The sequence below is a fragment of the Rutilus rutilus genome, assembly GCF_951802725.1.
Source record: "Rutilus rutilus genome assembly, chromosome: 24".
NCBI lineage: Eukaryota > Metazoa > Chordata > Actinopteri > Cypriniformes > Leuciscidae > Rutilus > Rutilus rutilus.
The window spans coordinates 7,025,945-7,048,594 of record NC_140228.1 but is presented as its reverse complement, the minus strand read 5'-3'; the positions used below and the strand labels follow the sequence as shown (position 1 = coordinate 7,048,594).

General features: G+C 37.3%; 1 protein-coding gene across 1 annotated transcript in view; it reads left to right on the top strand.

Moving 5' to 3' along the window:
• dnah5l (dynein, axonemal, heavy chain 5 like) overlaps positions 1-22,650 on the top strand; it is a gene marked incomplete at its 5' end in the record, with an annotated part of 44,167 nt that overhangs the window by 4,891 nt on the left and 16,626 nt on the right. The window contains 48 exons of the mRNA XM_084398808.1: positions 134-299; positions 422-515; positions 937-1,035; positions 1,171-1,352; positions 1,446-1,565; positions 1,656-1,857; positions 1,946-2,041; positions 2,182-2,352; positions 2,529-2,618; positions 2,747-2,902; positions 3,150-3,289; positions 3,604-3,755; positions 4,508-4,715; positions 5,066-5,153; positions 5,478-5,598; positions 5,684-5,850; positions 6,296-6,388; positions 6,605-6,808; positions 7,748-7,828; positions 7,921-8,325; positions 8,510-8,628; positions 8,720-8,856; positions 9,826-9,988; positions 10,072-10,183; positions 10,282-10,410; positions 10,541-10,641; positions 10,728-10,826; positions 10,958-11,111; positions 11,431-11,697; positions 11,914-12,042; positions 12,184-12,399; positions 12,538-12,684; positions 13,184-13,362; positions 13,486-13,664; positions 13,825-14,012; positions 14,182-14,376; positions 15,068-15,202; positions 15,323-15,512; positions 15,644-15,861; positions 16,148-16,459; positions 16,832-16,921; positions 17,125-17,361; positions 17,736-17,903; positions 18,212-18,418; positions 18,713-19,042; positions 21,050-21,256; positions 21,448-21,690; positions 22,179-22,333. Of these exons, the coding sequence (XP_084254934.1) occupies positions 134-299; positions 422-515; positions 937-1,035; positions 1,171-1,352; positions 1,446-1,565; positions 1,656-1,857; positions 1,946-2,041; positions 2,182-2,352; positions 2,529-2,618; positions 2,747-2,902; positions 3,150-3,289; positions 3,604-3,755; positions 4,508-4,715; positions 5,066-5,153; positions 5,478-5,598; positions 5,684-5,850; positions 6,296-6,388; positions 6,605-6,808; positions 7,748-7,828; positions 7,921-8,325; positions 8,510-8,628; positions 8,720-8,856; positions 9,826-9,988; positions 10,072-10,183; positions 10,282-10,410; positions 10,541-10,641; positions 10,728-10,826; positions 10,958-11,111; positions 11,431-11,697; positions 11,914-12,042; positions 12,184-12,399; positions 12,538-12,684; positions 13,184-13,362; positions 13,486-13,664; positions 13,825-14,012; positions 14,182-14,376; positions 15,068-15,202; positions 15,323-15,512; positions 15,644-15,861; positions 16,148-16,459; positions 16,832-16,921; positions 17,125-17,361; positions 17,736-17,903; positions 18,212-18,418; positions 18,713-19,042; positions 21,050-21,256; positions 21,448-21,690; positions 22,179-22,333 (8,041 nt within the window). The remainder of the gene's footprint in view (positions 1-133; positions 300-421; positions 516-936; positions 1,036-1,170; positions 1,353-1,445; positions 1,566-1,655; positions 1,858-1,945; positions 2,042-2,181; positions 2,353-2,528; positions 2,619-2,746; positions 2,903-3,149; positions 3,290-3,603; positions 3,756-4,507; positions 4,716-5,065; positions 5,154-5,477; positions 5,599-5,683; positions 5,851-6,295; positions 6,389-6,604; positions 6,809-7,747; positions 7,829-7,920; positions 8,326-8,509; positions 8,629-8,719; positions 8,857-9,825; positions 9,989-10,071; positions 10,184-10,281; positions 10,411-10,540; positions 10,642-10,727; positions 10,827-10,957; positions 11,112-11,430; positions 11,698-11,913; positions 12,043-12,183; positions 12,400-12,537; positions 12,685-13,183; positions 13,363-13,485; positions 13,665-13,824; positions 14,013-14,181; positions 14,377-15,067; positions 15,203-15,322; positions 15,513-15,643; positions 15,862-16,147; positions 16,460-16,831; positions 16,922-17,124; positions 17,362-17,735; positions 17,904-18,211; positions 18,419-18,712; positions 19,043-21,049; positions 21,257-21,447; positions 21,691-22,178; positions 22,334-22,650) is intronic.

Genomic DNA, 22,650 nt, shown 5'->3' with positions numbered 1-22,650 from the left:
ATAAATATTGGGTAAAACAGATGGCAAAATCTTTTCCACACATTTGTGAAAATTACAAGCTAGTCCCAGACCTTAATGTTAATTAACTAAACCTTAATTGTTGTATTCTTCTTTTTTTATTTTGGGCTCTAAGCTAAAAACTTTGAGCTGGTAGAAGTTCTAGAAACAGTGCTGTTACACTGGGCCAAGCAGATAGAACAAGTGCTTACAGAGAGTGAATGCATTAGGAAAGAATCAGATGATGTTGGACCCTCAGCAGAGCTGGCACACTGGAAGCGCAGGATGGTCACCTTCAACAGGTACCATGCCATCCAGCAGTGTCTTTTTCTTCAGTAATAGCATGCAAGATTGGTATGTAATTGAGTGATTATCCATCTATATGTATATTTATTAGATTTACTGTGTATTCATGTTTTTTCAGCCTCATGGATGAAATCAAGGACCCTTATGTGAAGATGGTCATTGGTATATTGCATGCGAGCAAGTCCAAGACATTGAGTAAATGGAAAGAACTGGTCAGTTTAGTGGATGTTATGTTCTGCTTTGCTTTTTTATACATTTTAATAAATAGCTATTACTTGAAGAATTTACATATTTTAAAATCATGCTGTCTATTTTTAAAGTCATTAACATTTGTTGCATTAAACTTTATTTTCCAAATTCTCACTGTACTATAAATCTCACTCATTACTGTACTACTGTAATGAAAATGATCCTGTTTGGTTATAATGATTTTTGTCTTTAAATTAATATTAATTAACATAAATTATGATTAATCAATGAATACACATGACATACAAGTACTGATACAAATATTTTTTTTTCAAGGAGATTTTTTTCGTATTACTGGAATAAGAATTATAGAACTGTTATGAACTGTGTACATTTAATAACTGATTTACATGTTGTTTGTATTATGCTGTTTTCTATCTATAGGATGCAAATATTACGGTTGTGACCAATGAGGCTAAAGATAATGTGAAATATCTATCTACTCTGGACAAGTTCTTTGACCTTTCGGAAAAAAGCACTCCAGTAAGCTCCGAACTTTTATATTGAACATTCTTCGGGAAAACATTTATATAACCAAGAGTGTCGGGACACTTTAAGGGTCACAATTTTAACTGGAGTATTTCAGTTGTACTGTATATATTTTTTACTCTGTTTCAGACTACCATGCTGGAACACATTCCTGAACTGATAAACAGAATATACATGATTCAGCGTGTGTCTCGATATTACAACACCTCAGAACACATGACATCGCTTTTTGTGAAGGTCACTAATCAAATGGTGACAACCAGCAAGGCTTATCTCTGTCAAGGGGTGACGAAAGTCTGGGACTTTGACAGGTCGGACGTAAAATGCTGCTAAAGTTCTTTAGAATTGTGTCTCTAAGTTTGAATATATATATATATAATACATAGGTCTGTATCCCCATTTAGAAAGGAACTGCTCAAGAGGATGAAAGAATGTATTCAGTTGAACCAGGAGTACCAGCGATGCTTCCACCAAATGAAAGAAAATATACAGCAGAACCCTCTTGAACAGAAATTTGAATTGAGGTCGGTAAACCACAGCTTTAAAGTCACCTTGAAATCAAACTGACACTATATTTAGTTTTTTAACTCAGCTCTGCTGTGTCATACCAACAGTGAAAATTACATCTTCGGAAAGTTTGACACATTCTGCAGACGTCTGGAGAAGATAACAGACATGGCCACAACTCTTGAAGATTTTTCAGCCCTGCAGTTTATGAAAGTTGAAGGTGTCGAGAAAATACACATGCGCTACCAAACGATTGTGTCCACCATCAAATCCAAGACCTACAATGTGCTTGATCATCGCAAATTAGAGGTAAGATCTCTCATTACTGTATATTCTTTGATTTAGTCTTGAAAATCAAAGACATGAACCATCTCTCATGACATTATGTTTCTTTTAGTTTGACAATGACTACACTGAATTCAGAAAACAAATCCAGGTCCTGTATCAGTCTCTAGATGCACTGATTGACACTTGGCTTCAACGGCCACTCACTGTAAGGCCATTTTAGTTGTATTATTAATTAAACATTTGAATGACTGAACCATTCATTACAGCGCAGGACCAATATATTGTGTAAATATATCCCTCCTACACTGAAAGGAAATTTATTTACCAACTGTTACGTACCAACAGACTGAGCAGGTCCTTGACCTGTTGTCCAAATTTGAGAACGGTGTGGGCAGACAAATGGACCTCAACCAGAAGTATATGGTAGTTCTGCAACGGTACGGAAATGACCTTGAGTTTGTACGCAAATGCTACCAAAGAGAGAAGGACAATCCAGATTGTTTCCAGCTGACCCCTGTAAGTTCCCTGTTGGGTGATTAGTAAACTGTTCAGCCCTCATGTATATTTAAATAATTTAATAAACAATAAAAACATGCCCACAACTTATTTTACATTTATGCAGAATATACAACACAAGAAAGCAGTGTTACTGGGACTAAAACGTTTATAATGTTTTACATTTTCTGTTGCAGCTGGCTAGGAAAATTGCATGGTCACAAAAACTTTTTAAAAAAATTGATTTGCCAATGCAAATCCTAAAAGACAAATTGCACATTATGAAGGTAATTTGCAAAGACAAGATGAACACAGTTTATTTTCATTTTGATGTAGTTTGAGTTTGATGAATTTTGAGTTTGTTCCTAAAAACAAGATCTTTGAAGAAACTCAATTATTTTGTCTTGACCTTTAGATGGCAGACAGGAGGAAGATTATTCGATCATACAACAGACTTGCTGCCGTACTCCTGGAGTATGAAATGATACATCAGAAAGCTTGGATTGATGGTGTAGATCGTTTACTATATGGTCTCAATGCTTCATTGCTGACCATACACCCAAAAACAAAGGTTTGCATTTACTTTTCATTACAAGTTTATCACTTCAAGCCAGAATTTCAAAAGACATTTATTCTTTGGCAAAATGTATCAGTACTGTGAATGTATTCAGTTTAATTAAATGTTTTTTTGTTTGTTTGTTTGTTTTTGAAAGCAATGAAATGAATTACAAATTCAAATTTTTAACCTGTTATGTATAAAACCCAAACTGTACACTTTAATTAACTCCTTAATTACCGTAAACATTATTTGTGGCTAGGAGATCTATGTGAATCTTGACCCTCTCGTCCTGGAGGTATTGCAAGAGGCAAATAGCATGTATCAAACGGGTGCAGATGTACCCGATGTTGTCCGCAACATGGCTACCAAACAACCTCAGCTGAAGGAGTATCGTGATAAGTGAGTGCATTAAAGACATTTAACTTACACTAAAATGTATCATCTTATTTACGCAAAAAATATTGCACAAAGGAGCACTATTTATGTGGCATGTATGCTTGCTGTGTACTTTATGAAGAGTTCCAAATCAGGTTTGTAAGAGATTCTATGACGGTTAGAATGTATGTTGGCATTAGACAGAGAGGCATCACGTATGGTTTTGGGATAAAGCTACTGTAAAAAAAAAATCAACAAACAAGCATAAATTATTGTTCTGAATTCAAATGTAAAGTTAATACTTTTATTAATATGAAGTGGAATTTCACTGGTTTCAGATTACAGGGTATGCTGAGAAAATTTGACACAGCAGTCAAGAGGATACCCAGTGTGCTAAAGTCCCCGATGCAGCCCTTTATCAAATCTGTGAAGACTGCCCTCTACCCTGGACTGACCATCCTCTCATGGACTTCCCTCAATATTGACTACTGTAAAACAATTATTACATGAATAAATTACATTAGATCAGTTCAATTTTAGCTGACCTTTCATCATCCATGCTAATTTTAGTGTGCAAAATGTTTACAGAGGCCCCAAAAAGTATTTGAACAATTACATTTTTTTTTACATTTTATTACGTTAGATAACAAAATATCAATATCACTCCCCATAATAATCAAACTTTGCATATATAGAATCAGATTAAGTACACATTGACCCAGAGCATATTAACCTGTATGTGTCGTATGAAAAGTCTTGCACTAAATGCAGTATACACTGTCTTAGAGTTTAAGTCACTTTTTAGAAATATTATGAGGTTAAAGGCCTGTTCACACCAAGAACGATAACTATATTAGTGTCCACACCAGCGGAAGATTTCGTTCTGTTTATTGTGAGGGCGTGCTTGTCTGTCACTTTAAATGCTCAAGCTCGTTGCTGCAGGATGGATTCTGATTGGCTGTCAATGTTTTTAGCGTTCATCAGCTGGATAACATCATTCTGAAAGTGATTCCAACGATATCGTTTCTCTGTTCCGTTATCGTTATAGATGTGGTGTGAAGTTCTAACCTCTGCTATTCTTTAATATTGAGGTTGATTTTTAAAACTATATCTTTATAGTTATTGTCCTTGGTGTGACAGGGCCTTAATTTTATTCAATTTCTAATCCTAATTTATCTTTATTTATTTTGTATTAAGGCTTAATATCTTATGTATGTATTAAGTCTTTTCTCAATGTTTCAGTCATAGGGTGTGTGTACAAGGCACTGCAAGAGCTGGAACGAGTAGTGAAAGTTGCTATGGATATTCTGGAATGTCGAATTGATAGTGTCTTAAATTCCATGAGTTCCACTCATCTGATGACACTGCCCAATGACGAGCCAGTTACACCCGAGACATTTCTTACCAATACAGAGACCACCGTCAGCACTGCGAGAGAAAAGCTGAAGATGTGAGTGACACTTTTAAAATATATTGGTGAAAACACTCGTATTTAATTTGACGAGAAAACAAAGCTGCGAGGGCTGTAAATGCAGACAGTTCAAAAGGTTCCTCTGACTTAAGATCTGGGATTATGTCTTCATTTCACGCATATTCTATTCAAAATGTGATTTTTCGACGTTTCCTCGACTAAGCGAACAGCTAAATAGGCATAAAACTCTAAAAGACCTTGAACAGAACATACTTCTATTCCTCAAAGCCTTGCTTTCATGCATGTCTAATTAAATTGGATATCCTGACTGACATTCATAGTTAAATGTGATTTCAAATAATTTGAGGATTGCTTTGTTTTCATTCAAGTGCAAGCCAGCAGGTGGAGTACTCAATTTCTGAGATGGTTGGGGAACTGAACAGAATGCTGAAACCTTCAGAAAGAGTCAACTTGGAGGTGCTATAAACATATCAATTATCAACTCATTTTGGGAGTTTATTATTGTGTATAATTCTAAAATACTTTTTAGCACTTGATTAGAAAATTTGTTGCTCATTAAGGCCAAATCACATTGCACCGACAGACGGCAACAGACACTTTCGGGTCGGGTTTTGAATCAGAATTATAATGTCTTAGAAGTGGCATGCTGTAATCTGGTAACTGCCGGCATTGGTCTGCATCTGTCGGTGCAGTGTGAATTGGCCTTTATAATGTGTAATATTACTGTTATAAACTCATATACGACACATACTGTAAGAAAATCTTTACGTCTATGTTCAGAACTGCCAATGTCTGCATCCTGATGCTAAGCAGAGGACCCGTTGTCTACAATGTCAGCCATGTATTTTCTACATCATGATAGGACATATGTGTCAGAGGAACACAGACGCTCTGGTCAAAGGTATACATGCATTATGGAATCATGCGTCACAGTTTTATCTAAAAAAGAGTCACATATTAATGTTTTTGTGCTCTTCATTTAAAAGCTACCAAACGCTCTCTGGATGCTCTGCGACGTCGGCTGCTTAGTGTGAGATACACACAACTTTCTTCATCTCAAAGAGAAGCTACCCCTCAGTTACCTATTTTAAGGACTTCAGTTGAGTTGGCCATTCCCAAAATCGTCATCAGACCAAGTTTAGAGCACATACAGGTACTGATGTGAAAACGGCAAGGAGCATATTATCAAAATATAAAGTATTGTTACACTTCTGTACAAAAATTTGGGGTCAGTAAGATTTTAATTTATTTTTATAAAAAAAATTATTGAAGGAAATTGAAGCTTTTTTTTTTTTCAGAATTTAGCAGCATCTTCAGATGCATTAAATTGATTCAAAGTGATGGTAAATACATTTAGGTATTACATTTCTTTTTAAGATAAATACAGGAATTTTGAACTTTCTATTCGTCAAAGGATCCTGATTCTTTTTTTAAATTAGTTTCCACAAAAATATACAGCACAACTGTTTTCAACATTTGTAATAATAAGAAATGTTTCTTGAGCACAAATCAGCATATTAAAATGATTTCTGAAGGATCATGTGACACTGAAGACTGGAGTAATGATTCTTAAACACTCACTTGTCCTTGTTGTGCAGGGCATTCTCAATAAAGCAGTGAACATGGTGCTTTCAATGGCAAAGGATATTCCACTCTGGAAATTTTCCAGCGTCCAACTGGAACAATGGGAGGTAACAGAATTAAAGGAATGATCCAGATTCAAAACAACTTATCAATACTGCACATTGCCTCATTGACTTCCATTGTCCATGGAAAGTGCATCACTGTACACTTGATTTTTGCTTGATTTTTTCCCAGAAATGATCATGTGGTAATCAATAGCATGCCACAGATGCTTTATAAACTTTATCAGAGGTTAGTTGACTAGAAGTCTTGTGACTCCACAGGCAGAGCAGAAAGCATTGCGGGAGAATGGAGACGAGACTCTGGTGACTAAACCACTCACGCTGAGGTCTCTGGACAGACAGGTGATAGAACATAAGGATGTGAACAAGGCTCTGGCCCAGCTTGTCCCGGTGGTGTCCTCCCTCAAAGTAGATGCTGGGGACATCCTGGAAGGGTTGCCTCAATTTTCAGCGCTGTGGAACCAGGTACTTAGAAAAAAAGGTTTGGTGATTTGAGTGATTTGTTGTACCTCCTCATTTTCCTGAAGGTTCACTTTGCTAATTTCTCCGTGTTATTTCCAAGTTTTAAAGTCCTAAAACGTATAAAACATGCCACATGTGTGAACTACAAAACCTGTCTAGAGTATGTCCGTGTCATATTTAACTCCAAAAAGAAAAAGTGATTTTTGAACTAAAAATATTGAAGCCTGTTTTGAACTCCAGGACCATGAGGATAACTAAATTCTCGTTACTGTAAATGCATATGAATGTTTAATGAGTTTAATGAGAAATTAGTTTTTCTCATTACATTTTCATTGAGGTTTCATTATAGTATTTTAATGGTATTTTAATAAAATATCACAGTATTTTATTAAAGTTTTTGTATTAAAATAAGTCAAAATTACAGGCAGCATGATAAATACAACCAGGCTGCATTAACACTTTACAATTAAAATTGTGTATTATTAGACTGTGATTGTCATGGAAATAATGTCACAAAGCAAAAAATATGAATGGTCCTAAACATATAAATATGTAATAATAATAATAAACCAATTATATACAAATATAATTTATATACAATAGTATATATAGTGGTTTTTTTAAGTCAAAAATGAGACTTTTTCAGCAAGATCTTGCAACTCGTACCGCTTTCCCTGTGATTTCTTGCACCGCACACATACAGAAGAGAGAAACATCTCTGATGCACTTTATAATATGCCATTAACAACTAGATGTTTAGTTCGGTTGCCTACACACTGCATAGAATGTTTTAAATGCGGATGCCGCTACTTGCATTTTTGGAGAGTTATTTCGGTTGTAGAATGTGGTTGTCACTCCTGTAAATGACTGAACTGTGTGTGTACAGAACAGGAGCATCAGGATATCAAAATATGTGACATCTCATGCTTTCCTCCAAACCAGTACCCAGCAGAACAAGTGAAAGCATTTTTGGCGACCAACCCAGTTTTGGCAGAATTCAGTGCCCAACTGTCTCAGTACTCTGTACGTAATTGTTAAATAAGTCTTATAAAGTTTGAAGACAGATGCATTTTAACTGAGAGTGATACTAACTTCCACTACATATAATTGATCAGAAATCTGAGACCACGATTCAAGAGCTACCTTCCACATGCATTGCGGGCCCCATCCTCTACGAAACTGACTCCCTCAAACGGTCCCTCACTGAAGAGTGTCGCATCTGGAAACGTGCGTTCGGGGCGGCTCTAAACCAGAAGGCCTCTGTGAGCATGGCAGAGATTAGCTCATTTGTGGATGGGGTGAGCAGGCAGCTGCAGCGGCCCATCTCTGACCTGGATGATGTGAGGGAAACTATGGCTGCCCTGCAGGAGGTACAGCAGGCAGAGATACGGATAGACACACTCATTGGACCGGTGGAGGAGTCGTTCACTCTGCTGAATCGCCATGATCTGTTCTTCAGTGATGGAAATGCGGAAAAGATTGATGGGGTCATGTACGCTTGGAAGGAACTTCATGTGATGGTGAGGGAAGTGTTTTTTAAGACCCCATGAAATAGTGTTAAAATAAATAGCAGTTTATTTTCTTTAATTTTTCTACTTTACATCTCATGAAGGAAGTAGAAAATCATCTTTACCTCGTCTTCTTGGGTTTTGATTTTGTAAGCATTTGCTTGTAAATGTATAATGACCTGTTTTTATTTTAAAGGTGAAAGGAACACAGGATAAGCTCTTGGAAGTTCAGCCTCAAATGAAGGCTGAGCTTGTATCTGGAGTTGAGATCTTCCAGAAATCTGTGCAAGATTACTATGCTGACTATGACATTAGGTAACTTAATTTGCATATTCTCTTTATGTAGTCTCTTATGAACATATATCAGTGATTACAGTGTCTTATTAAATCCTCTGTGTGTGTTCAGTGGTCCTGGAGTAACAGGTTTGCCTCCACGTGAAGCCAGTGACAGGTTGCAAGTTTATCAGGCTAAGTTTGACGAACTGTGGAGGAAATATGTCACCTTTTCCAGTGGCGAAGAACTGTTTGGCCTCCCTGTTAAAGGTACTTATGTTTTTTTTTTCTTGATAATATGAGTTTATGTTCAAAAAGGTCATGGTAGACACCATTTTTTGTATGTTTTTGGAAAAAAGTCCATTATGCTCACCAAGGCTGAATTTATTTGATCAGAAATATAGTAGAAATAGTAATATTGTGAAATATTATTACAATGTAATGTAATTCATTTCTGTGATAGCGAAACTTAAGTCTTCATTGTCACATGATCCTTCAGAAATCATTCTAATATGTTGATTTGGTGCTCAAAAAACATGTCTTATTATTACCAATGTTGAAATCAGTTGTGCTGCTTCACATTTTTTATGGAAACCATTCAATATTTTTTAATGATTCTTTGACGAATAGAATGTTCAAAAGAACAGCATTTATTTGAAATATTTGAAGTCTTTTGTAACATTATAAATTACCTTCACTTTTGATTAATTAATCCATCCATGCTGAATAAAAGTATTAATAAAAAAAAAAGTAAACTTAAGGCGGGCATACACGGTGCGATTTTCGCTGTTAATCGCAGATGATCGCTTGGAAATCAGTGATGCTCGCATGGTCGCCGCTCGCAGCGTGTGAGAGGAATTACGAGCCGAGCCGAGCACGTTACGAGCACTTTTTGTTGAAAGGAATGGCTACTGTTCTCTGCTTTTCAACAAATCATTTGCACACACATTTCTGTCATTTTTCTATCTGAAGCTATAGTTTAGCGCGAAAGCTTACGTGATTGCCGCCAGCTTGGGATAAAATTCGTGCAGGACAGTCATGCCGTGTACCAGCTGCTTTGACACGATTATCAGGTTAACTGACTCGTAACGTGTGCAATATCTCACGACCTCCCGAGTGTCCGAACTCACACCGTGTACGCCCGCCTTTACTGATCCCAAACTTTTGAATGGAAGTGTACACTTAGTTGTTAGGACTATTATTTTTTTGACTTTTCATTCTCAAATTTTTTTCTTTCAGAATATCCTGATCTTCACAGAATCAAACGAGAGCTCAATCTTTTGTCTAAGCTGTACACCCTCTACAATTCTGTCACTGACAGCGTTACTGGATATTATGACATATTGTGGGCCGACCTCAATATAGAAAAGATCAATACTGAACTGCTGGATTTTCAGAATAGGTTTTTATGATTCTCACTTTCTTAAAATTTAACAAATATGATATGAACTAAATTTGAGAGCTTATTTTGTAATTCTTTTCAAGGATCCGTAAACTACCTGCGGCCCTGAAAGAGTGGCAAGCTTTCAATGACCTGAAAAAAACCATTGATGACTTTAATGAAACCTGTCCTCTGCTCTACATGATGGCAAATAAGGTGCCGTTAAGCAAGCAGCTGTTCATTGACATCATATTGCATTTATTCACAGCAAACAAACACGTGAATCTTGTATTAACATACACATTCATGACTAGGCAATGATGTCCCGACATTGGCAGCGCTTGACTGATATTACCGGCCACAAGTTTGAAGTGGAAGCTGTGAATTTTAGCCTAAGAAATGTCATGGAAGCACCTCTGCTAAAAGCCAAAGAAGATATTGAGGTATTGTGCAGGCTAAATATTCCATTACATCTATGTACAATACCATGAAACATATCCTTAATGGTTGGAACCAGATTGATTGCATAAAAAGACAAGGCTGTCAATATCTTAAAAATCTTCTGGGTACCAGGATGTGTGTATCAGCGCAGTGAAGGAGCGAGACATTGAGGCCAAACTCAAAGATGTTGTGACAGAATGGAGCAGCCATAAGTTCACATTTGCATCATTCAGGTCAGATAAAGAATTTAATTTGTGATTAAATTCATTCATTTGTTATAAAATCAATTAATTTTACAAAAGGTAAATAACCCTTTCAGGAATCGCGGAGAGCTGCTGCTAAAGGGATCAGACACTTCAGAGAAGGTGGCGTTAATAGAGGATAGTCTCATGGTGCTTGGGTCTTTAATGAGTAACAGGTATTTTGTTGAATACAGTTGTACAATATTTTACAATTTTGTATTCTTTTTTTCAAATAATTTAGATATGATTCTTTGATTTCCAAATATATATATATACATTTAATACTGTATTTTATTACTTGTTTTAGATACAATGCTCCCTTTAAGCCCTCCATCCAGCAGTGGGTGCAGAAGTTGTCAAACAGTTCAGAGGTGATTGAGAAGTGGCTGACTGTGCAGAATCTGTGGCTGTACCTGGAGGCTGTGTTTGTGGGTGGAGACATTGCCAAACAACTGCCGCAGGTAGCTTGAATCCAAATACATTAACCCTTTTTGTTACCTTGTGAGTTGTCAATTGTCTACATAGGCAGCTACCTTCTAAGGCAGATTCCTGTCTTCAGGCCGTGTGTCCACCAAAGCGTAATTTCCTGATACTCACTCACATACATTGCACAAATACTGCTCCTTATATGAAGTACACAAGAGTGCAACATGATACATCAGTAGGGCGCAAATAATAGATGGCTAACCCCCAACCCCCAAAATTGTGGAATAGACAATTTTGTTCATTATATTAAATCATTTTTTGTATTTAACGTTTCTGAAAATGTTCTCTCTGCAGGAAGCTAAACGCTTCCAAAGCATCGATAAATCATGGCAGAGGATAATGCAGCGAGCACACGAGATTCCTGGTGTGATTCAGTGCTGTGTTGGGGACGAGACACTGCAACAGCTGCTGCCACACCTTCTGGAACAGCTGGAAGTGTGCCAGAAATCTCTGAGTGGATACCTGGAAAAGAAACGTCTCGTCTTCCCACGGTTCTTTTTCGTCTCTGACCCTGTCTTGCTGGAGATACTGGGTCAGGCATCTGACTCCCACACCATACAAGTGCGTTTATCTAACTTTGGGATTTTAACATTATGTCATAGAGCCACACAACAGTTCTCACATCAGTATGGTTACCATAAGCAGCATTTAGTAAATCTGGGTTGTTCAGATACCCAGATACATGGGTTTTATTTTTATCATCAAACTTTATTAGAATACAGCAGGAATGTGAAATGAACCAGTTGTTTTATTTATTTATTTATTTGTGTCTTTCAGGCTCACCTGTTGAACCTATTTGATAATGTGAACAGAGTTGTGTTTCACGAGAAAAACTATGACCAGATACTTAGTTTTCAGTCACAGGAAGGGGAAACAGTGGATCTGAGTGAATCATTCAATGCCCAGGTACATTATTTTTGAGATTACCTTTAAATACATTAAAAAGCATAATAAAAACCAGCATAAAAAATTAAAATTCTACTATCCATAAGTCCATAGAATAACGATCCACTGATAATGAAGAAAGTTACTGATCTCACACCACAGGGTAATGTAGAAGCCTGGCTGGGTCTGTTACTGAATGGAGTCAAGAAGACCATTCACAACATTATACGACAGGCCAACATGATTATTAGTGACCAGGACTTTAAACTGGTGGAGTTCCAGTCGATGTTCCCTGCTCAGGTTGGACTGCTCGGCATACAGTTCATCTGGACCAGAGATGCTGAGCAAGCTCTCCAAAATAGCAAGTCTGACAAGAAGGTTCAAACTTTGTCATTACTTGGGCATTTCATGTCATATTTAAAATCAGGAGTTCTATATAAATGTTCTATTACAGTCTGACATTGTTTTGTAAGATGTTTCCCATATTTGTTGATTATTTTGTCTTTTTTTGAGCAGATAATGCAGACTACTAACCAGAAATTCCTGGATCTTTTGAACGAACTGATTGATATGACTACTCATGATCTGACCAAGATGGACAGAACCAAATATGAGACGCTCATCACCATACATGTTCACCAGAAGGACATTTTTGATGACCTGGTGATTGAGTTTTGGGTTCTTCAGTATAAAACGGTTGCTAAGCATCACTCTCTTGAAACACCTTGACACTTGCAGACCAAACTGAACACAGTCCTTATACACCATTGGTATTCAAATGGCGGCTCCATTCGGACCGCGCCATTTGACCGTTTCTACAGTTTAAAGCACATCACAAGTGCTCAGGGTTGTTTATGGTAATGAATGATCTTTCGTCACTACATCCCCTAATATTTGTATCTAGAGCCAAAGACACTTCATTCAAGCCTTTTCCACTTCCTGCGCATTGCTTTTCTCTCACTAAAGACGTAAAGCGTCACATTAAAAGCTGCAGATGACACGGTTATTTTAACAACAGTAGCAGAAATATTACAACAACAAAAAAAAAACATACTGACCCCAAACTTTTGAACGGTAGTGTGTATTTCTTGAAAGTTCACAATCATATTGATTAAGTAACCTTAATCTAAACTTCACATTGCCTTTGTATCTCCCCCTCAAGGTACGAATGAACATCCGGTCACCTTTAGACTTTGAATGGCAGAAACAGTCCCGCTTCTACTTCATAGAGGACACGGACAGATGCATAATCCAAATCACAGACGTGGAGTTTGATTACTGTAATGAGTATCTGGGCTGCACTGATCGTCTGGTTATTACACCTCTAACTGACAGGCAAGTGTAGATACATTGAAGAGGCCAGGTTCTAGAAACTAAGACAGCGTCAGCAAAAATGGCTCTTAATGAGTAGCACCCATTGTCTGGTGTATTAACCACTTGTTTATTTTGGTTGGTTCCTCGCAGATGTTATATCACATTGTCCCAGGCTTTAGGGATGAGTATGGGAGGGGCCCCTGCTGGCCCTGCTGGCACAGGAAAAACCGAAACCACCAAAGACATGGGTCGCTGCCTGGGAAAATATGTGGTTGTCTTCAATTGCTCTGACCAAATGGACTTCCGTGGACTGGGCCGCATCTATAAAGGTTGAGTGCACCTTAACTAACTTCTCAATCTGCTCTCTTCTCTTCCACCTCTAAAATAATCTTAACAGAGCACCTGTTTGACCCTTAATCAGAATAGTGCATATTTAAAGTGTGTGACCTTTTTCATTGGCACTTAATGTTTATAATGTTTGTCAAACAGGATTAGCCCAATCTGGCGCATGGGGCTGTTTTGATGAGTTCAACCGCATTGAGCTTCCTGTGCTCTCAGTAGCTGCTCAACAAATCTACATCGTCCTGCAGTGCAAGAAGAACAAAAAAACTCAGTTCATATTCACAGATGGAGATTTGGTGGATATGGATAAAGAGTTTGGCATCTTCCTTACTATGGTAAAGTGATAACAATTTTGACCCACCTTGTCCTTCATGTAATTAATTTGCAGTCATCAAAGTAGCCTGCTGGGGAAACACCTTACATGTATTTGATGTACATGAATTTTCATTCATATTATTTCTTCAATATTTTCCCTTCCATTCATTTGTCGTTTTTTAATCACAGAACCCAGGTTATGCTGGTCGGCAGGAGCTGCCCGAGAACTTGAAAATTCAGTTCCGCACAGTGGCCATGATGGTGCCTGACCGAGCCATCATCATGAGAGTGAAACTTGCCAGCGCAGGTTTTCGTGAAAATCAAGTCCTCAGCCGTAAATTTTATACTCTGTACAAACTGTGTGAGGAACAGCTTTCTAAACAGGTACCCACAATATATTACTAACTAAATCTAGTGGCTTTTTAATGTGTCACAAAGCCCTCCCATTTCAGTCAAGTCACACTTATTTATATAGTGCTTTATATAAGCACCTTCACAGTAACAATTAGGGAAATAACAGTGTTAATGCTGCAAACTTCAACTGACAAAGACAGTGGAGAAAACTGCAGTCTACTCAGCTTTATTTAACTTAGGTGGAGTTATAATTAACTTAAAACTAAATGTGTTTTAGTGTTGTATGACCCTGTAAGTGTTTCTTATATTCTGTTTCAAGTGATATCAGGGAATTTTTTTATTAATAAATTACATTAATGGACTTTTTAAAATTGTAATCTTGGGGAAAATATTAGAATTTTTATCGAAAATCAAATTAACAAACTTTTTAAAACTATTTTATTATTTTTATTTATTAGTTGTATGTTTTTTATATGTTTACATTGTTATTGTTGTTGTTATTGTAAAAAAAATTTTGTGAAGATCATGTTTTTAAATTATCACTTATTTGAATTATTATTTAAAATGTATCACTTTTCAGTTTACCATGAATATAACCTTTGATGCTGATATGGTGTAAAGTGATAGATAAATAAATAGTAAATACATTAGATGTTTTCTTTGTTGATGGTCATGGCTTAGATCTTCCTGATAATATTCATAATTTTTTATTGTTTAACAGGTTCATTACGACTTTGGCTTGAGGAACATCTTGTCTGTTTTGAGAACACTGGGTGCTGTAAAGAGATCCAACCCAAATGAGCCAGAAAAGACTGTGGTCATGAGAGTTCTGCGTGACATGAACCTCTCCAAACTGGTGACTATGATTGATCCAAATCTAAATAAAAACAGCACCTTGAAGCAATAGGATAAATGTGTCAGTGTGTCACAGACATTCTTAGCAACTGACTCTATTCCTGCCTCTTCCTCCATACAGGTGGATGAAGATGAGCCCCTGTTCATGAGTCTGATAAACGACTTGTTTCCGGGCATCATGCTGGATAAAGCTGGTTATCCTGAGCTGGAAAGGGCTATCACAAAACAAGCTGAAGAAGCCGGACTGATTGCACACCCACCCTGGATTCTCAAGCTTGTGCAACTGTATGAGACTCAGAGAGTGAGACATGGTTAGTCTTTATCCATTTTACTTCTATTAAAGTTATAAGAATGAGATTTTGTCAAATGCCCAGATTGTAGGTATGCACATTTTGACAATGTTATCCTTGCACTCAACCATCAATATCTTCTCTGTGCCTAGGTATGATGACCCTTGGCCCCAGTGGAACAGGAAAGACAACATGTATCCACACTCTAATGAAAGCCATGACAGATTGTGGAAATCCACACAAAGAAATGAGGATGAATCCCAAGGCCATTACTGCCTCCCAGATGTTTGGCACATTGGATGTGGCCACAAATGACTGGACAGATGGTATCTTCTCCACACTTTGGAGGAAAACTTTAAAGGCCAAGAAGGTGAGCGAGTTGTGTCATAAGCAATTTACGGGATTGAATGTCATGCTTAATCTTTAACTTTGACTCTATTGGCAATAAGCAATTTTCTTTCATTTGTTTGTCATTAGTCACATTTTTATGGGTCCAACCCCAACTAATGAATATGTCTTTGGCAATTGAACAAGTAATTAGAGATTTAAATTAAAAATTTGATTGCACTGTCAATAAATGACCTGGTGCTCATGACTTTCACTTGTAAGTAATTAAAAATTCCAATTATATTACTCCATGGTAAAACATTTCACAGGGAGAACACATCTGGATTGTTCTGGATGGTCCAGTTGATGCCATCTGGATAGAAAATCTCAACTCCGTTTTAGACGACAACAAAACCCTCACCCTGGCAAATGGAGACAGAATACCAATGGCTCCCAACTGCAAGGTGGTATTTGAGCCACACAACATTGACAATGCATCTCCTGCCACTGTGTCCCGCAATGGAATGGTCTTCATGAGCTCCTCTGTACTGGACTGGCAACCCATACTGCAGGCCTGGCTGCAAAAGATCCCAGCAACACAAGCTGAAATGCTACTGACCTCCTTCAACTCTATCTATCAGGTGACAGCTAGACATTAGGGCAGTATTTTGCATGCTCTCTGATACATAGGTTGTTTGAGTACAGCTTAACTGATACAACAATAATATTTAGCTTCATTTTGACGAGGTATCTAGAGACAAAAGATATAACCATCAATATAAAAAAGATCAATACAATGCTTTGTTACCATTAAGCTTCTAAGCCATTTAGGGGATTATGAATGAAAAGTTCTATTGATTCTTTGACATTGCCTAGGGAAAGGTCAGATCATTTTGTACACAGTTTTGAAGAGCTCTCATAGACTGTTGATCCTATGAAACTGTGAGATATCTGAAACTAATTGCATTATTAATTTACACACCTTTCCCTGCTAACTTCTACATTTTTCACAGGATTTGATGAATTTTGTCTTCACTGCGGTTTCCCCCAAAATGCAGCTGCTTGAATGTATGTACATCAAGCAGACCATTGATTTGTTAAAGGTAAACTGTGATGCACAGACACAATTATTTTCAAGAATGATTAAATGGCGTAACAAGCCAAATGAGGCAGTAAAGCTTGAGTAGCGTGTTATATTAATATAAACTAACAATGTATATATGTATGCATAAGATCTTAAAAATATAATGATCGCGAGATATAGTCTTGAAATTCAAGTAAAAGATTGTTTATTTATTTTAAACAGGGCCTATTGCCAGAGGTTGAAGAGAAGCACCTAACAGAGGCATACATCAACCGTCTCTTCCTCTTTGCTGTGATGTGGTCTGTTGGTGCTTTGCTGGAATTGGAAGATCGAGTCAAGATGGAGGTGTTCCTTAAAAAGCATAAAGCCAGGTTGGACCTGCCCTACACAGAGGGGGACCAGACCATCTTTGAATTTGTAGTCAGTGCGACTGGAGAGTGGGATCTCTGGTCTACAAGGGTAAGAGCATTCAAAGGTTAGTTTACCCAAAAGTGAAAATTCTGTCATTAATTACTCACCCTTTCCGATTTCATCAAAAATATCTTAATTTGTGTTCCGAAGATGAACAAAGGTCTTACGTGTTTGGAACGACATAAGTAATTAATGACATCATTTTCTATAATGTTTAATGTTAAGTATAGATTGAAACCCATTAGTGATCTTTAATTATAGTCAGTCACATGCCACAAGTTCATGAATTAGCTTCTCTAATTTTCCTTAGTTTTCTTTTTTTGCCAAACCTCCTGTTTAACTTTTTATTCAGAGCATGAATGGTTTGTCATACCTTTTTCATGATTTGTCATAATACCTTTTAATTGCAATGTCATCATTAGGTGCCAGAGTATAACTACCCCAAAGACACGGTTCCTGACTATGCCTCCATTCTCGTGCCTAATGTCGACAATATACGGACAGACTTTCTCATGCAAACCATTATGAAGCAAGGCAAAGCTGTTCTGCTCATTGGTGAACAGGGAACAGCCAAGACAGTCATGATCAAGGTGCATGTCTGTTTCAGTTAATCCATGCTATTATTAGCAGCATAACACAATTGCCTGTAAAATATGTACTATGAATGTATTATGAATAATTTAAAACTATTATAATTATTTTAAATTGTAATAATATTTCAAAATATTACCGTCTTTACTGTATTTTTGATTGAATCAATGCAGCCTTGGTGTATTAAAAAAATTGTACCGATCCAAAACTTTTGAACTTTAGTATATAGCTCAACTTAATTAAAGGTGAATAGAATTGAATCTATTTTAAGAGTTCTGCAAGTCATGCTATCCAAACCTTTCCACAGGGCTACACCAGCAAGTTTGACCCAGAAACACAACTGAGCAAAAGCCTAAACTTCTCCTCAGCTACCCTGCCTGGCATGTTTCAGCAGACCATCGAAAGCTATATAGACAAACGCATGGGCACCACCTACGGACCTCCCGGAGGGAAGAAGATGACCGTCTTCATTGACGACATCAACATGCCAGTTATCAATGAGTGGGGCGATCAGGCAAGGAGTCACATGTTCCTTTTGTCAATTTCTTTGAGCACAATGTATATTATATGGATAGCCTCAACAGACATGGACTCTAATTTTGGATTTTAATTTTGTGGGGTCTGTCAAATAACAAACATTCTAAAGTTCAACTACAATCCCCAAAAAATGTACATTGAATTACGCTACCATCTTATCATGGCATAATAAATCTAATAAAATGACCAACATTTTATTAAGTAAACAATAATAGCATCCTATTTCTTATTCTCCTTGACTGAGCCTCTAGTGTTTTTGTTCACCCCTCAGATCACTAATGAGATTGTTCGTCAGCTGATGGTGCAAGGAGGTTTCTACAACCTGGAACGGCCTGGGGAATTCACCAGCGTAGTCGACTTGCAGCTGGCGGCTGCCATGATCCACCCTGGAGGTGGCCGCAATGATATCCCCCAGCGACTCAAACGTCAGTTCTGTGTGTTTAACTGCACTCTCCCATCCAACTCCTCTATAGATAAAATCTTCCACACACTGGCCAGTGGGTATTTTTGCTCAGAAAGAGGCTTCCCGAAAGAGGTGTGCTCACTGGCTGCCGCCTTGGTTCCTACCGCCAGGAGAGTGTGGCAAGCGGTCAAAGCAAAGGTACTGCTTTGGTAATTTTATCAAAATAGTTATAATTTGCTGTACATGAAACGTAGGGGTGGGACTCTGTATTGTAGGCTCCTCAAAATTAGGTTTCAATTTCAGGAAATCATTAAGATCGTTTTTTTAAACATGCATGCTTTTTGTCACAGCACAAGGTGATCCAAATTATTAGAGAATGGTGTCCTCTTGTGGTCAGTATGCTTCAATGTAAGCTGTAAACTTGATTCTGTAGCAGTTGATCAACATGAACGACATTTATCTTTTGGGCCTATATTGACAATAGAACATTATATTCCTATCCTGTAAATAATTTATGTGAAAATTATGATATTATGGTAGCTAAGTAATATATTTTATATACTTTAATGTTAAAAAGTTTGAGGTCAGTAAGATTTTTTTTATATTATTATTACTTTTATTTAGGATGCATTAATGACATTTATAATGTAAAAAATATTTCCATTTCAAATATATATATATATATATTTTTTTTTTTTGTGGAAACCATGATACATTTTTTAGGATTCTTTAATGAATTATATATATATATATATATATATATATATATATATATATATATATATATATATTTATATACAAATATATATATTTATATATTTATGATATATATATATATATATATATATTAGTGCTGTCAAACGATTAAAATATTTAATCGCGATTAATCGCATTAATGTCATAGTTAACTCACGATTAATCGCACATTTTTATCTATTCTAAATGTCTCTTTATTTCTTTTTGTCCCATTATTTTTTCTCATTTTAATGCTCTTATCAACATGGAAAAGTGGATCGGATTGCTTTGTAAAAATGTTTTTTATTGAAAACAACATTGGCATATACTGTAGTGTTCAATTTCACACTAACATTCTTACTTGGAGCAAATAATCTCTCACACAATATAACACTGTCCATCAATAAAAGGGTGAAAGAAATACTGACGAGGTCCTGATATTGACGAGGGGGCGGAGAATTCGCATCAGCTGTGTGTGTGCTTGGCCATCAAGTGGTATTTCAGACTGGACGTGCTGCGATGATAGCCCAGTTCACAACGACAAAACACACAGATCACTTTGTTCTTGTCAATTGAACCATTTGGCCACTTTTTTTAAATTAAACTTTCCATTCAGAATCTTATTGGCATCCATTTCGGCGTCTCGCGCTCATCATTCATCCACTCAAAACGTAACGTTAAAGGCGCACACTGGACGAGCTGCGAAGCGCAGCGCCTCGTATTTAAAATTCGAACACATTATTCTCTGAGTGTACACCACACCGGTGGTCAATAAAAACATTCGGCGTTTTTATTGCTGGCCATAAACTGAGAAAGTGTGTGTCCGATGTGCGATACAAGTTGTCCTAGGGCTTCTCGTCCACTCTTTGGCCGGCTCGCAAGCCCAAACAAGTGTGTGCGGCGTGCCTGTTGTTTTGTTTCCGGTCTAGCTAGATCCGGTGGTGTTGTAGTTTTACCAACGTTACTAGTGGTTGCAAAAGCATGTGAAAAAAACCTACAAAGTTTGCTAGGCGTTAATCACGCGATAAAAAAATTGACGCCGTTAAAATGGGTTTGCTTTAACGCCGTTAATAACACGTTTAACTGACAGCCCTAATATATATATTTATTTATTTATTTATTTATTTATTCAATTCATTAAAGAATCCTAAAAAATGTATCATGGTTTCCACAGAAATATTAAGCAGCACAACTGTTTTCAACATTGATAATAATATATTGTTTCTTGAGCAACAAATCAGCATCATAGAAGGATTTCTGAAGGATCATGTGACACTGACTACTGGAGTAATGATGCTGAAAATAAATGAAAAAATCATAATATGAAATTAAATAATTTTTGTAATTTCATAATGTTTCATATGATATTTTTACTATAGAATAAGCATTAAAAAAATCTTACCAACCCCAAACTTTTAAACAGTTGTATATATTAATAAAATAATTATTTTAATTTAATGTTGTTTTCAGATGCTGCCTTCCCCAGCTAAGTTCCACTACATTTTTAATCTGCGTGATCTGAGCAGGATATGGCAGGGAATTCTTACTGTGGGATCAGAAGTGTGTAAGACGCCTCAACTGATGGCATCTCTTTTCCGCCACGAGTGCTCACGGGTCATCGCCGACCGCTTCATTGATCAGAAAGACAGAGAGACATTCGATGCGATTTTGGAGAGGGTGTGTCAACTAAATCCTTACAGGCTTCATGATCTGTTACCTCATGCACAGGATGTTTACTTATATTGAAACAAATTTTGTTTTTAATTCTATTTATTGGGTTTAGTAAAAGAATCATAGATTTTATGCAATTAATATGCATTTCTTTACATGTATATCATCTGATTTCTCTTGTTTTCTATGCTCTGTAGATCACAGTACAGGATCATGGTCCTAGTCTTTTGGAGCAGGGGCCATGGGAAGGGTACTTTGTGGACTTCCTGCGGGACGCTCCAGAGGTGACAGGAGATGAACCTGAAGATACAGAGGTTGAGATACCAAAGATCTATGAGCCCATTCCTTCCTTCAAGGCCCTATCAGAGTGCCTGTCTTCGTTTCAACGACTTTATAATGACACTGTTAAAGGAGCAGGCATGGATCTGGTCTTCTTTGAGGTTAGTGGAACAAAAATGTTAACATGTTGCCCAAAGTGGACAGTGCTCTGGAATATGGCACAGCTGCTCCCATGGCAGCCCAAGTTAGAGTCCCGACTCTGTCATTTACCGATCATGTTACCCTCATACACGGTGGCAAAGTGGGTAGCACTGTCGCCTCACAGCAAGAAGGTCCCCGGTTCAAGCCATGGCTGAACCAGGAGTCCTTTCTGTGTGGAGTTTGCATGTTCTCCCTGTGTCAGCGTGGCTTTCCCCCACACAATCCAAAGACGTGTGTGTGTGAGTCCCAAGCCATGCAATGGGGAGGGTTGGGGAAAGACCTTGCAAACTACCCCGGAAAAAACATTGCCAAGAAAATTCATGGACAGTCTCTCGCATTTGTTGAGCGATGGCCATAGGATCACCAGAGTCCGATACAACTGAAATGGTAATATAGATAGATATACATTTTTAATTCATCTCACATTGACCTCTATACACTCTCACAGGATGCCATGATCCATTTGATGAAAATCTCGCGGATAATCCGGACAGCTCGTGGTAATGCCCTATTGGTTGGAGTCGGCGGTTCTGGGAAACAGAGTCTCACCCGACTTTCATCCTTCATTGCTGGATACCAGAGCTTTCAAATCACAATGACAAGGTGAGAATCAGGGCTCTGAACCGGTTCAAGGAACGAAAACGAAAACCGGAAACGAACGAAATTTGAACAGGAACAAAAACGAAACCGAAAACAAAATCAATTTTAATCGTTCTGAACAGAAACGTTTATTTAAAATGACTATAAACCGGTTAATAACGTTATTTTATCGTTCTCTTTAATATTTTAATTTGCCATTGACCAATCATAAATTTAGTAGTTCAGAATTGTGACGTTGACGATTTGTACAAACTTGCAATTGCACTACCGGTAACGCAAGTCAGCGTAGAGCGCGCATTTTCATGCCTCAAGTACATTCT